At 41.6% G+C, this 14,268-nt stretch overlaps 1 protein-coding gene across 1 annotated transcript; it reads right to left on the bottom strand.

Annotated features, from left to right (window-relative positions):
* Nucleotides 1–490: 490 nt before the first annotated feature.
* LOC309707471 (dysbindin) lies at nt 491–13,897 on the bottom strand. Its single transcript, XM_082534827.1, has 4 exons — nt 13,500–13,897; nt 1,495–1,647; nt 1,261–1,404; nt 491–1,186 (listed from the first exon to the last, which is right to left on the bottom strand). The coding sequence occupies exons 1-4, from the start codon at nt 13,540–13,542 to the stop codon at nt 930–932; spliced, it is 597 nt and encodes a 198-aa protein (XP_082390953.1). The 5' UTR covers nt 13,543–13,897; the 3' UTR covers nt 491–929.
* Nucleotides 13,898–14,268: the final 371 nt, after the last annotated feature.

Genomic DNA, 14,268 nt, shown 5'->3' with positions numbered 1-14,268 from the left:
CTGGTGAACAGTAGATGTATCAGGCCACTGCTGGATTTTTTTCCCCATATTTCTTCAGGACAACCTTTTGATACTGTTCATCAGCTGTAGATAGAGTTTTAGGCCTGCCACTTCATTTTTCCTCCAGTTGTCTGTTTTTTGTAACGAACACATTGCACACCATTTCAAGACATACAAAATTTGGGAATGTCAAAATAAAATTTTATGTCTGTAAAACTATTAAGTTTGGCATTTTTCATAGGAAATTTTTCATAGAAACAAAGTGTCTAAAGATGTGTTTTAAAATTGGTTCTCTGCTGAGTTGTCTGTTATTTGTAGGCACAACATTCCTCTGAAAATGTTCTATTACAAGGACTGGACTGAAAATGGGTGAAAAAAAATAAATGAATAAACCAAAGAACAACAAAAAAAAAAAGAATATGAGTGGTGGCTCGAGACTTTTGCACAAAATGTTAGGCCCAGGAAGCGAAACAACCAGACGGAAGCACTGTTTGATACTTAGTTACAAGCACACAAAAGGTTTTTTTCTCTCTTCCTTTATTGTTAAAACTTTTAATTTGTTGTGAGAGGACAAAGTTTTGACTTCAATACCAGAACTTTAAAAAACATTACCAAATGAACACAGGTCATACTTTATCCAAATATTTTTGTTTCAGTTATTGCTTTACTTCCCTGCTTTGTGTTAATACTGTACAAATTTAATCAGCCATCTGTGAGGTTAAAAAGAAAAGTCTCCATCTTTACAGTTAATAGTCCCAACAACCCTAAGCTTAACTGATCAAACAGGAAGGTTGTAAATAGTGATCAAAGATAGTTATATGGAAGAAAGACCCAAACGTCTGTTTCAATAACTCAAGTCAAAGTCCGCTCTTCACTCAGGTGTTAACATCTGTGTTGCAGGCAGAGATCTACTAAGGAGAGGGTGTAATCTATGAAGACGAAGCTGAATTCGGACTTTTCCCCTCCTCTGTCTTTGCGGACATGGCTCTGCGCTTGACTGTATTGGTGTGCGTTTCCTCGCTGTCTGACCCAACAACAGGAGTGTCTTCCCCGTTGACATTCATGGTCTGGCTGTCAGAGGAAGAATTTGAAGATGTGGAGGACATGCGGGACTTGGCGTCAAGACTTTCAAGGACATGTCGAAACAGTCCATTACTGATTGCTTCCTCATTGTGGTTGTTATTTCCTAGGACGTCAGAGAAAAACACTGTTAGCGATGCAGCTGTGCCGCTGTGCATTTATTAAGGTTCTGTTCTTTACCTGGCAGCGGGGAAGTCAGCATTCCTTCTTCTCCTACGGAACTGAAAAAGACATCCAAACCCTCCTGGTCAGAGATGTCAATCAGCTCCATTTGATCCAACAAGTCCACATTCACCTCCATAGAAGAGATGCTGCCAATAGGAGCTGCAGTAAGAAGAGAAACAACAGTATGAAAATACTATTGTGCATTTATATGGCACATTTTCATGCATAAACACCAACAGTTCAACTCACGTCTTCTGTAATCTTTGATACAAAGGTGTGCCGAGGAAAGGTAGACGTCCACATCGTGCTGGAAGACCTCCTCAAAGAAACGCTGTCTCTCTCTCAGCTTGAGCTGCTGTGCTGCGTCCACATCTGGGAGCCGCTGACTGCGCTCGCTCTCCGCTGGCAATCACAAGAGAAGAAGAGGAACTCAGACACCAGCTCAGCTGAAGTTTTCACCGCATCCCTGGATTTATAGAGCGCTTTTCTACTCTCCCAGAGCATTCAAAGCACTTTATACAACACGCCCATTCATACAATGATACAAACACTATTTCTATGCAGAAGTGCTTTCTATCTAACATTCATACACATTCATACTTCAATGGATGAATCAGAGAGCAACTTGTGGTTAGCATCTTGCCCAAAGATATTTGGCATGCAGACTCAAACCACCAACCTTCCAATTAGTAGACCAGCTCCACCTCCTGAGCTACAGCCACCTGTCATTTGGAGGCTGGGCCAGTTGAGGCCTCCACCACAGCAGGGTGGAGTTCACAAACTAGTTCTTTCACTCTGATGGTGCATGTGGTGGTCAGTAAGACCATCTCAAGCTAAGGATTGTTTAGCTTGAGAGCCATTATACATGTACTCAGGGGTCAATGTTGGTAGCCAGTAGGTGGAGACATTAATCCACACGTGAACTGTGAAGCAGAAGGATTTCTGTCTTTCAACTTTCAATAGTTAGATTATCTGTTACAAAGGTACAAGAAACCCCAATGAAAGTAACTATACAATAAAAAACTATACAATTAATCTGTGCTGATTGGAAAGGGAAGAAATTAGCAGAATTTTTCATTACCTCCTGTTTAAGATTTTATGTCTCAGATTACACACCTTAATTCTAAGATTTATTCATGAAAATGAAGAAATTAAGAATGTGAAACTAGTATGAATGTTGTTCATAAGGAAAGAATGATGCAAAATAGATCTCCCATATATAATCTGTATAATGTCTGTAGTTCTGTTTTAAGTTAATGGTGCAAGAACAACACCGGTTTAAGCTTTGTGCTTCACACAGTCACTAAAAGGTGGCAGAGCTGCTATACATGTGGAGAGGCCTGGGATCAAACAGTCAACATACTCTGAGCCAAAGTCCAATACTCAAACATGTCTCATTTGAATAAAGATGTGCTTTTTATATACCATTTTTAGCATGCTAACTGTATCTACTTTAGCAGAAACTTTATTTATGTTCTTTTAGATGAATCGTATATTACAGCCAAATGAAAATCTAAAAGTACAGCAAACTAGATTCTGTTTAAAGCAGTGATTCATATCATTTTATCAGTTTCTGTTATAAAGAAAAAAAAAATCAAAGTGGCAGCCCTACTCTTTGATCAAACTAAGTTTAGAAGCAAGCTGTGGAACATTTGAAATCCTTTATCAACTTTATTAACTTGATATTTACTAGTCAAATGTAAGCAGAAGCCCTTAAGTAGCTTCAGTTTATCATCATAGCCCACCAACCTGATGTAATGTTAAAGTGATTGCTACTATAGCTATCTATTTCTGTATAAAGATCTATATCTCTCTATATATAGAGTTTTTAGTATGTAATATATCTAAAGCTGTCAGGAGGAGGAGGGGCGAAAACCCTGGAAGGAAGGAAGGAAGGAAGGAAGGAAGGAAACAAGGAAGAAAGAAAGGAAGGAATAGTGTAAGTATCAGAACGCATGACTTCGAAGGAAAAAATATATTAGACAAAAAAAAAAAAAAAAAAAAAGCTGAAATGAGCGTGTAGAGGCGTGTAGATATCTTGGTTGTGTCTAAGTAATCGATCACTATATACTATACTATATACACTATATACTGTAACAGAAAAACAGACCAAAAATGTTCGATGCTTAGTAAAGACTCTGGATTCGTGATTCCTTGTAAGCTTTTACTGTGTAGCTGAGCAGACGTCACATCCAAGCAGCTTGACTCCAGGGGTGGAGACCTGGTGCTGTGTTAGACATTTTTCACTGTGTGGATGCGCAGTGCGCTATTCACTTAGAACCGGTATTGGAAACCCCCATTATTCAACAACACTAGTCAGATATTCTACAAACAAAACAAAACAAAAAAAATGCAGAGGCAATTAAGATGAAAGTCATTTAGCATTTCTAAACACCAGGAAAGAGCTGGATGAGACGATGGACACCGGTCACATGTTTGGATGCTAAATATGCATTTGGAGCCAACAGAAGACTGAGGGGAACATTTCACCTGGCCACAGATACTTATGAGATTGTTACTCCTTTTCCTCCTACTAGACTCAGAGAGAAAAGATGAAAGCATGTGTTCTACGTGTCATCACTTACTCTCAGCGTGCATACAGTAGTATGTTGTAATCATTAGAGCAGTGTCTGAATTTTGAGGAGCTCTTACAACTTGCAGGCAGGGGATTGAGCTAATTGGATGAGGCTTTCAAGCCATGTCCAAACTGGAAGTAATGTGAAGATTAGCTGGTCTTTGTTGAGATCAGCAGTCACAGCAGCTCTATAATTACACAGGCAAGTGATGGAGAACAGAAAGACAATGTTCTCAGGATGTTTACCAGGAAAAGGGGTAAAAAAAATTTTTTTTAAAAAAAATCTTTCTCTGGCAATGTGAGGAGACTATCTTTGCCAAAAATGTCCTCATTATGAACTATAAAGACTTGTTGCATAATCACTTTAAATCCCCAAACTGCAGCACAAGCCTAAAAGCAGCAACAGGTTGCCTTCTTTGGAGTGCTGTCTCAGCGCAGTGCCCCCCATGAGTCACATCTGTGGTGGCAGAACGACACGAGCCTGTCACTGCAGCTCATCTCTGGCCCTCTTTGATAGAGTCCCTCCTGGGTACAGTGGCCGGGCTTGGCTTTGGGATCAGACAGGCAGACAGCTTTGGAAAACAGGAAGAAGACCATTCAAACCGCAGAGTGATGCTGACAGCACCTACGGTGTGTGGGTGTAGACACAGAACCCAGAAATAAAGAAAGGACTCTCCACAGCCTGAAAAAATTTCTAAACAAACTGGCAACAGAAAGCTAACAACATTAGCACAGGTGTTTGGAACGAGCATTCATCTCATTTTTACTTTTACATCAAGAGATCAGTTACATTTTTATGCCTTATTAATGTTTTTCAGAAGGTGAGAATTTGTTCAAACATCCAAAACCCCACTGACCAAGAGCCTGACGTGAGAAGGAGAACCCAATGATGATCATTTCCTTAAACTTTGGAAAGTTCATCCAGGGCCAGTAAACAATAATGATCATTCTGGTGATCTGCAACCCTGAATTGGACAGGTGAAAAAGAATGTATGGGCATTATTTTTATTATTATAGTTAGTACAGCTGGTACAGACACGACACCTCTTTCCTGAAGCTTTCAAAACTTTTTTTTTTTCACATCGGCGCATCAGTCACTCTTGCAGCGTTTTGCCTTTCCAGCATTTCTGTCTTCATAGAGACGTTTGAGGTCGTGGGTCTGTGATGCTCTCTTCGCACTGCACTGTTGCACAATCAGGAATGCCTTTGTCCTCAGAGCCTTAAGGAAAGCAAAGGGAGCTGAGCTGACGAAGCAAGATGTCTGTCACAATTAGGCACTGCTTGTCTGATATGTGTGTGTGTAAAAAGAGACCCTTATTTAATGTGACCGGCTGAGGACATCATGTGGGATGAAACACTTGATTTGTGCTGGCTGAACGATAATGAGAGCTTACAGAAAATAAACAGCATCTTTGGAGGCTGGGACAAAATTTCACTTTCCATGACAGGCAACAGGTTTAAGCAAACTGCCTATCCTGGAGGTTTTTTTCCTACTCTGTTAAGCACTGATTGATCACAGCATTGATTGTTTCTACTTAAAGGCTGAGGCACATGGAGAGCTAAAGGTTAGCTACAGATGTATATCCCCACATTGATTTTGCTTCACTCCTCCTGGTTCTTTTTCCTGCTGGGTAACCTTGATCAGTGGGCTTCGGTAGCCGCAGATGACCTAGTGACCTCTGCAAATACTCACACAGGGAAATCCTCGAAAGAAAACCATGGCCATGGTGTCCAGGTTACATATCAAGTCTAATTCATCAATTCATTCACAAGCCAAAGTATTTAGTTTCATATGCGGGAGGAAATAATTATTTGTTCTCTAATTTTTATGGTAGTTTTATTTTAATGGAGAGAGACAGAATATCAACATAAACATTTAGGGGGGAAAAAGAGAAACAAACCAAAACACATTATATAACAGCTATAAATTAATTTGCATGTCATCGAGTGAAATATGTATTAGAGCCACACCCTTTATAGAAACTCTCCAAATTCTTTCAGTTTCTTGGCTGCAGAAACTGAAAGAAAGCTTCAGCTCCCTCCACAGATTCTCTACAGGACTGAGGTTTGAAGACTGGCTAGACCACTACATGACTTTAATGTGATTCGTCTTTAGCAATTGTTGGCTTGGTGGATCACTGTCATGCTGAAAGACCCATCTTCAGTGTTCTAGCTGAGAGAAAGAGCTTCTCATCCAAGATTTTATAGCAGGTGGCTGCATCCATCGGCCCCTCAATACAATGAAGTTGTCTTGTACCCTTATTAGAAAAACAGCCCCAGAGCATAATGTTCCCACCTCTACTCTGCATTTCTCTTCATGCAAACACAGCAAGTCGAGATCATTAACAAGCTCCTCCTGTAGTTTTGATCCACCACCTTCCTCATGAATATGATCACCCTGTGTGGTAAGATCTTGCATAGATCGCCAGACCAAGTATGCTTGATGGTGATTTTAGATTCCTTCAATTTCCAAATGATCCAAATGATGAAGAAACGTACAAATTCAGTATGGGATCAATTAATTACTTCTCCCTCTGTACCACAATATGTTTGAAGTTCCTGCTGCTGAATGAGGCAACATGCATTAAACTGTCATTTATTTCCTTTTCTCATCCTTCGGTGGCATTTCTGATTTTTTTCTGCCTATTTTGATCTCTTCTTTGCTCCTTCCTCCTATCTTACTGTATGGCTTTTTTAAAATCCTGTTCTATCTCAATTTCTTTCTTTAAGCCATACTATTACTTTAAGAATTCGGTTCAGTTTTCCTTTCTCCATCGTTGTCCAGTATACCATTCTTTCTGTTTCTCTCCTCATGTCTCTCCCCTCTGTCCTTCCAGTCACCCCCCTCCTTCCTTCCTGTCAGTGCCCTGGGACTTGAGGAAGAAAAGGTCATAGACCAGGGCTCAAGACCAGCTGGGCATGCAGAATGACTGGAACAGACAGAAGGATGAAGAAAGAGGGAGCGTGCTGGACATGTCCGTGTACTGCTCTGGCTTCCCACATAAACACAAACTCAGATCCTCCGCTCAGGCGGCAGTGGGAGAAAGAGTCCATTCAAATTCAGACAAAAGCAGCAATGTAAGAGAATGGGGCGGGCCTGTACTCCTTAGACATGATTCCACTTACAGGAAATCACTTTAGAAATTAGGCTAATTCATCTTATAAAGCCAATGAAAAACTGTCATCAGAAAGCTAGGAAAAAAAGATGCAACTGTAAGGACTCAAGTACCTGCATAAAGTTTTGTTAGACTTCCGAGGAAAAAAATGTGTTATTATATCCTAATGAAGCAGACTCAACAAAACACATCCAGAGTATGCTCTACTTTGTTCTACTCGACAAACTGAACAAAACAGGGCACTATGCGAGTGCATAAATGCATAAAGAAAAAAGAAAATCGGGTCAATCTTTGTATCTATTTAGCATCTGCATGCCACGTGCCTCGTTCCCCTGTGATGTTCTCAAGGACAGGACTTTGTAATGGCAGTTTACTGCACAAATAGTAGAGGCAACACATTGATCTGGAGGCTAAATGAAGGGATAGGAGGGTTCGCTGTCGCCTGGAGGCTGCCATTAGCCCATCACTGTTCTAAATGAAAATGTGAGCTCACAGGCAGGGGAAGGTCAGAGCAGAGGAAACAGGCCTCCCGAGACAATCCAGTTGTAGGAGCAGCACGAGCTACAACTTTTCAGTAAACAGCAGCTAAACAGAAAGCAGGAGAGAACCACATTTTCCTCTTCTGCTTTGATTATAGGGCAGTTTGCCAAACACTTGGATTGATTCCATTCAGCCAAGCCGAGGCTTTTTTTCTGAGAAGCGTTTTCCTTTTACAAACAGCTTGTAATATTGCCATTTAAATGGCTCTAGCGGTGGTACCTACCCTCAGCCCTCTGGCTCCTTAAATGAAAGTAGCAGACTGCAGTAGAAAAGCAAAAGAATTCAAATAACAGCTCTTGGCTCCGTTTCTGCCTCCCTCAAACACACTGTGCAATTGTAGTTTATCTACAAACGAGAGGGGTGACGACCATGTACTTCTAAACCGTGGGACAGATGTGAGGTAACACTTGTTTGGTCTGAGGCAACACTTAAAGACTGGCTGCCTTTTCCACCCAGACACACTTTAGCTTATCAGAGGAGAGAGATTTTATTTCACATGGACCGGTTCCCGACTGCGACAAGAGAGAAAGAGCGAGGGAGCAGAAGCAGAGGATGTAAACACATAAAGAAGGCAGAAAGCGAGAGGGAGAAAAGGTCAGGGAGGCTGAAAGGCTAAAACTGAGAAGTGGGCTGTCTAAAGAAAAATGTGTTATATGATGGAAAGGGGTAGATAAAAGTAAGTTAAAGCAAGAGTTCGGTTTGTAGAGATGAAGAGACACAGGAAGTAATAGCTGGGCTCATTAGTTGTTATTTTTACTGATAGTCTCTTCCGACAGAGCAGTAATCTTAACAGCATCAGTGGGTTGTTCACAGTGCAGAGCTGGTCATTAGTGGATCAGTGTCTGTGGTAATTAATGGTGACTCAGTGGCTGGCTACAGGTAGATTTACCCTAACAGTGAGAGCAGTGAAGCAGTCTGAAATTACAACACAAGTATACAACTAACATTAAAAACATCTCGTTGTGCTTCTTCTTATCCTGATCAGAGCATACTGGTGGTCCCAGCAAAGTGTGAATCGCTGCGGTTTATGAAAACATTGCACTTTCCTTCCAAAAGTGCCTTGAACTGAAGTGGAACAACAACCAAAATGGAGAACAACAACACGGAGGCTGTGCAGTGTCTGCTTTACCTCTCAAATTATTTTGGGTTTTTCACACGGTTTTCTTTGTCCTCCTACAAGAAAGTGACATTTATTAGACTCCAGATGCAAGAGCAGTGAATTATTTATAAGTGTTGTTGATGTGTGTTTGCATGTCTGCTGGGTGCATGAGTGTGTCTTCATCCCAGGACAAAACAGTGTCCAGCACCATCCACCAACAATGACATCAGTGTTAACCCTCTCCTTCCTTCCCCTTTTTTGCAAACCCACAATAGGACTGTTTGTAGGTCAGTGCCCTGACCCACTGCCCTCCATACGTCCACCAGCAGACTGCCGCGAGTTCTGATCGACACAATGGGCTTCAGCGGATGACAAAGTACTGATGTACCCAGAACATTTACAAATCCTCTTATTCAAAATCACTCTTGATGAACAACACAGTGTTCAATTACTTAACCCAACCAGTCAATAATGCACAAATCTCTGTTGAGTGCAGCGGCAAATTACACGGTCTTACACTGAAGTAAACAGTATTAATGAGTTTGTTCCGCTTGTTAGAGGCAAAGTGTATGTAGAGTGACTGTCAACAGCCTGAATCAGGGCACGGCAACATAGCTGAGCTCAGAAAACAGACACTTTTTAAAAATCTGATAATTAAATCTGTAGGCACGCTCTGAAATATTTTGGGTACATCATCATCGTCATCCTGAACTCTTTTTCTGTCTTTATTAAAACATTGAGCGACGCTTCTTCTTTCAGTCACCTTAACACTACTCTCTTTTCTTCTTGTAAAGTCTCACCGCCTCTCCTCATTTTTGTGAGGAAGGTTTGAAGCAATTTTCAACTCAGCCGGGAGAATTGTAAGAATGTTTGGTTAAACCAAACAGTCTCTCAGACACGGCTCGTCTGTTTGTTGAGACTCAGACAGGGTGGCCTGCAGTTTCTGTATAAACTATGAAAAAAGTCAGTGCGGCGTTATCTTGATGTACTGAGCACCAACTGCTGTACGGATCCAATCATTGCCTTTTTTGCACACTTGTTAAAGAATTCATGCAAGTTTTCTCACTATTTTAGTATTTAAGCTTTAACCCTTTGCAGACAAAAGCTGCACAAAAGGCATTCACGCAAGTGCTGATTTACATCATGTAGACTTTTGGCTCCTTTATCTGGAGCCTGGAAAGGAAACAGCTTTGGAGAGATTTCCTGGTCTACTGCACTTCAACCAAGCCGTGGGTGACATCTCCCACCAGCTTTGGGAAATCTTACCCAGGACATGGGAAGAACCAGACACTCATCTCACAGAAGTGATAGCCTGAAAACCACTGCCGTCCAGAACCACTGACACTGACTGAGGGCGCATGTTGGGAGCCAAATATTTTTTTAAATAGGTCTCATCTGTCGTTACATAGTATTATTTAAGAAATGGCACTTGAAGAGCTGAAAGCGATATCACACTTGAGGTCTTCTGTTGTCCTTACTGTCAGCACCGCTCTGATTATCTTTGGCATGAGGCCGAACACCAACACTGACAGCTATACTGATGCTCACTAATGCCAATAATTAATCAGCAAATCACATGACAGAAAGTCAAAGCATTTAGGCGTACGGACATGGTCAGGAGGATCTGCTCAAGTTTAAGCAACAGACTGGGAAGAAAAGATGATTCAAGCTACTTTGAATATGGTTACGAGATATACGAGATGGGCTTGTCTGACTGCTTCAAAAACGGCTGGGATTTTACAGAGCATATTCCAAAAAGGAAAAATAATCGCTAGAACTGACGCTGTCTGATGGCAATTTTGTGGTTTGGTGGAATGGGAGAAACACGTCACAGAGGTGTCGTCCTATTGTGCCTTGTCTTTTTATATATCAATGACTAAGTCCAATATTCACAGTGTTTTTGCTCTGTATTTGGAGTCCACCACCATATTTTAGTGATTAACACACACTTAACACGTGAAAGATCCCGTGTTTGAGACCAGGAGGAGGTACAAATCCCCGGGGGGCGGGGGGTTTGCATCGGAAACACCATCTGGTGTAAAAAGCTGCCAAATCAAAACATGTGGCTCCATCGGCCCCTTGTGAATAGAAAAGAAAAGCAGCAATTTGGAATCCACCACCTATCGGAGGAAACATCTCATTCTTCAGATGCTAAAATCTTAGCTGACATCCAGTAGCAAATGTTGTCATTTGAGGCAGCGCAGTTAGCAAACAGTCAGTGTTTAAAGCAAGGATAAGGACTGAGCGATTCATTTATTTTATGCTGTGGTTCTTAATTTGTGGATTAAACAGTCAATAGAATGTCAGGAAACTACAAAAACATGGCCATTACACAGTAAACCATTAGGGAAATTCAAACTCAGTTTTGTGTTCAATCTCTCAGTCTGGTATGGTAACCAGTCTGGTTTGGCAAACAGGAACAAACTGAACAGGAGTGTCAGACCGGCCGGAAAAAAATCACTGGTCGACAACAAACTTCGTTAGATAAGCTGTATCATCATGCCATCTTAAGGAAAGCTCAGTCTTTGTTGCTGACCGAAAACACCCCCTTTGTTTTTTAACTAATGTCCTCAGGATGACATCAGGATGCCTCTCGCTAGCAAAAAGGTGCACAAAGGATCAAGTGTGCCAAAAGCAATTAGCACTGTATACTGAATAATCTGATGCTGTAATGTTTTCTATAGTTGTACATCAGCTTTATATATGGATATGTAAGAATGTGGGCTGATAACTACTAATAACTAGCTTGGCTAATCTAACCAGTGGGCCTGGGGGCTGAACCAAAGCAGTGATGTGAATGTCACCTTCTCTGTGTGATATTTTCTGAGAACCATCTCATACCATAAAAGGCCATCAGATCCACTTTAATTTTCTTTTGGTGTGAATTTGTTTTCTCTCAGTGACAAACTGTTGCTGTTGTTGTGTGAGTGGCTCTGAACCCTGGAGGGATACACAAAATGCTGTTGAGCTGAAAAGTAAGGAGATGGATTTGTTGGAGAACTAATTAACGGCGCTGGTCTGTATCCTCAGGGCTACGGGGCTTACGCTAAATTAATGGGAACTGTTCAGACATCCGTGTTTTGTATAATCACGCGCTAACACTCAAAAACATTCAATTAGCTTAAAGCACCGACATGCCAAGAAGCATTGTTTGCAGCAGAATAATCAGTGTATTCGCAACATGAGAGCTCTTCTCACATTAGTGAGCAATGAGTCTTATTTGAGAATAATAACACGGTATTACGAGTGCCTCGCTTTGTAGCGTCTGAATCTTGAAAAAAGGAAACGCTCTTATTGGTGCATTAGCCTCGATTTATCAGTGCGATCCAGACTTAAGCAATAATTAAACCAAACTCAAGTCAGTTTGGTCCCAGTGACCTACGAGAGCAGCCAGCAGAAAGTTATTATTAAACCCATTTATGTGGACATAGATTCTGAAGTGTGAAATAAGGTGATTCTAGGGCCACGGCTAAAGTGTGTCAGTGAGTTCTGCTACTACACTGGAATAGACAGAGAGCATTTCCCTATAGACTCACCAGCTGGTCATTATGAAACGCTATCACAGAGATGTGTAAACATGTCCCAATCTCAATTCCATCACTCTAGGCAGGTTAGCATCCCCAGCCATATACGTGATATTCAACAGTGCTCTCATACATAAACATTTAATTGTAGCTGTCAACAATTTTCTGCATAATAGAGGTTGTTCAGTGTAGTGCCACTTTCCCTTCTAGCTTAGATGCTAAGCTCCATTAGATAGCAGGGCAGCAAAGCAGAGACAGGTGTGCGTACTGTTTGAATCCCTCAGAGAGTAAACAATTAATGAAACACACAGTACATGATAAGGATTTCGTTTTTACTCCTCTAATTTGCTTATTAAAGAGCATCAACCTCCTCCATCTTATCTGGGTCGTGCCCAAGGGGACCGTGCTATGAAACATGGAGTATAGAAACAATTTCCTTTTTCAGCCTCCACATTTCTGTCTGCAGCATGCTCTCAACAGCTGGTCAATCCCTCACTTCACAGCACAACCCACAAAAAAAAAAGAAAAAGAAAAATCAGAATGTGATAAAGCGGTGCCGGGTCAGAGCAACAGATGGGAGACGTCTTCTCTGGAGTTACGGCCCTGATCCTTTTTAGCCTCGTGAAATCACTGATCTCTTTGGGACTAATTCAATTTCGGATCCTATCTGGGTTGGTGTGTCCGTGAAACAAGCTGCAGACTCTGTGGCAGTGAGTCAACTCTGATGAGATCTGCAGGCGCAATCCCATTAGAAATAAGAGATCTTTGTCCGGGGCTGTGTGGTGGCCCCAATCCAAGGCTGCCTCAGTGTGTGTGTGTGTGTGTTTGTGTGTGGGAATGCATCCCTGTTCTTGTGCATAGAGAGTGCGACCTATTCTTTTGGTATTAGTGGACCATTACTCAGGGTGATGATTCAACATTCCTGACTGATTTTTGGCTGGCACAGCACTTGGACAAGTCACTTCGGACAGCATCACAACAGCAGATACTTAACCCATAGCCAGACCTATCCCACAAGCTTTCCTATTATATCTGACACACACACACACACACACACACACACACACACACACACACACACACACACACAAAATGGTAAGAGAGCTCTAAATCAATTTATGATGATACTTTAATTTCTTATTTACAAATCTAGATTAAAAGATGGACTTTTAAAGACCTGGCGGCACATCACATAACCAACAAATCTGGGAAAAGCACAAGAGACAAGCAAGCCTACCAAATATGGAGAGGAACCCTTTTTTCTCTCATGCCCTGCATTTTTGTATCTAAAAATAAAAAAAAACGTGTTACTGGAGCAAACCTCTGGTCAAAATATTACCACCTGACCTGAAAGCTGATGTTCTGCAAAGAATAAGAGAATAAATAATAAAAGCACTTACAGGGTAGGCGTTTGTTGTGCAGGTTGGCTGACGAGGAGCTCATGTTAACTGGAAAGTTGTCAGAAACAGGTTGAGGCGCTGAGGATGACGGGTATGCGGTGGCTGGTCAGCCTTGTGACAGTTCAGCACAGAGCCAGGGGAGCATCTCCCACCTCTTCAGTTCTCACTCAGACTGCTCCGAAGTGACTGATGCGGGACTGCTGCCACCCTGCCGCTCACTTCCTCCTTCCTCCCCCAGTGGACTCTGAGAACCACTTGGACGAGATCAAGACAGCGGCTTTGTTAGGACGACCAGCTGACCAATGACAGGGCGGAAGGAGGAGCTGGCAGAGACGGAGAGAGCGAGCAGGCTTATTGAGAAGCGGGAAGGAGGGATTTTTATGTAACGGAGTGGAAAATACCGAGGAGAGACAGGCTCATGCCTTTTGTTATTTTTGGTCCTCTTACACCCCCTCCCTCCCCCTCGCCTCCTCCCTGTCTGCCTCTTGTTCCCTGTCGCGCTTTTATTTTATTTTATTTATTTATTTAAACCTGACTGCTTCACCTTAAGAGTCAGAGGGAGAGTTACAAAAAGTTCCTTAATAACTGTTTTTATGGACAAATTCAACGCTTTAGAAAGAATATTTTGTTCTCTATCAGTAATACTTTTTAAACTTAATAATGATGATAATTATGAGGATGATAATAATAAAAAGAAGAATGGTGATGATAATAATAATTATAGTTTTCAAGTGGCAAAAAAAGGACAGGTAGCAGTGTGAGAGAAAAC

Source organism: Aulonocara stuartgranti (assembly GCF_965226115.1).
Source record: "Aulonocara stuartgranti genome assembly, chromosome: 5".
Taxonomy (NCBI): Eukaryota; Metazoa; Chordata; class Actinopteri; order Cichliformes; family Cichlidae; genus Aulonocara; species Aulonocara stuartgranti.
The sequence above is the reverse complement of the archived record's forward strand: the minus strand, read 5'-3'. Positions and strand labels throughout refer to the sequence as shown.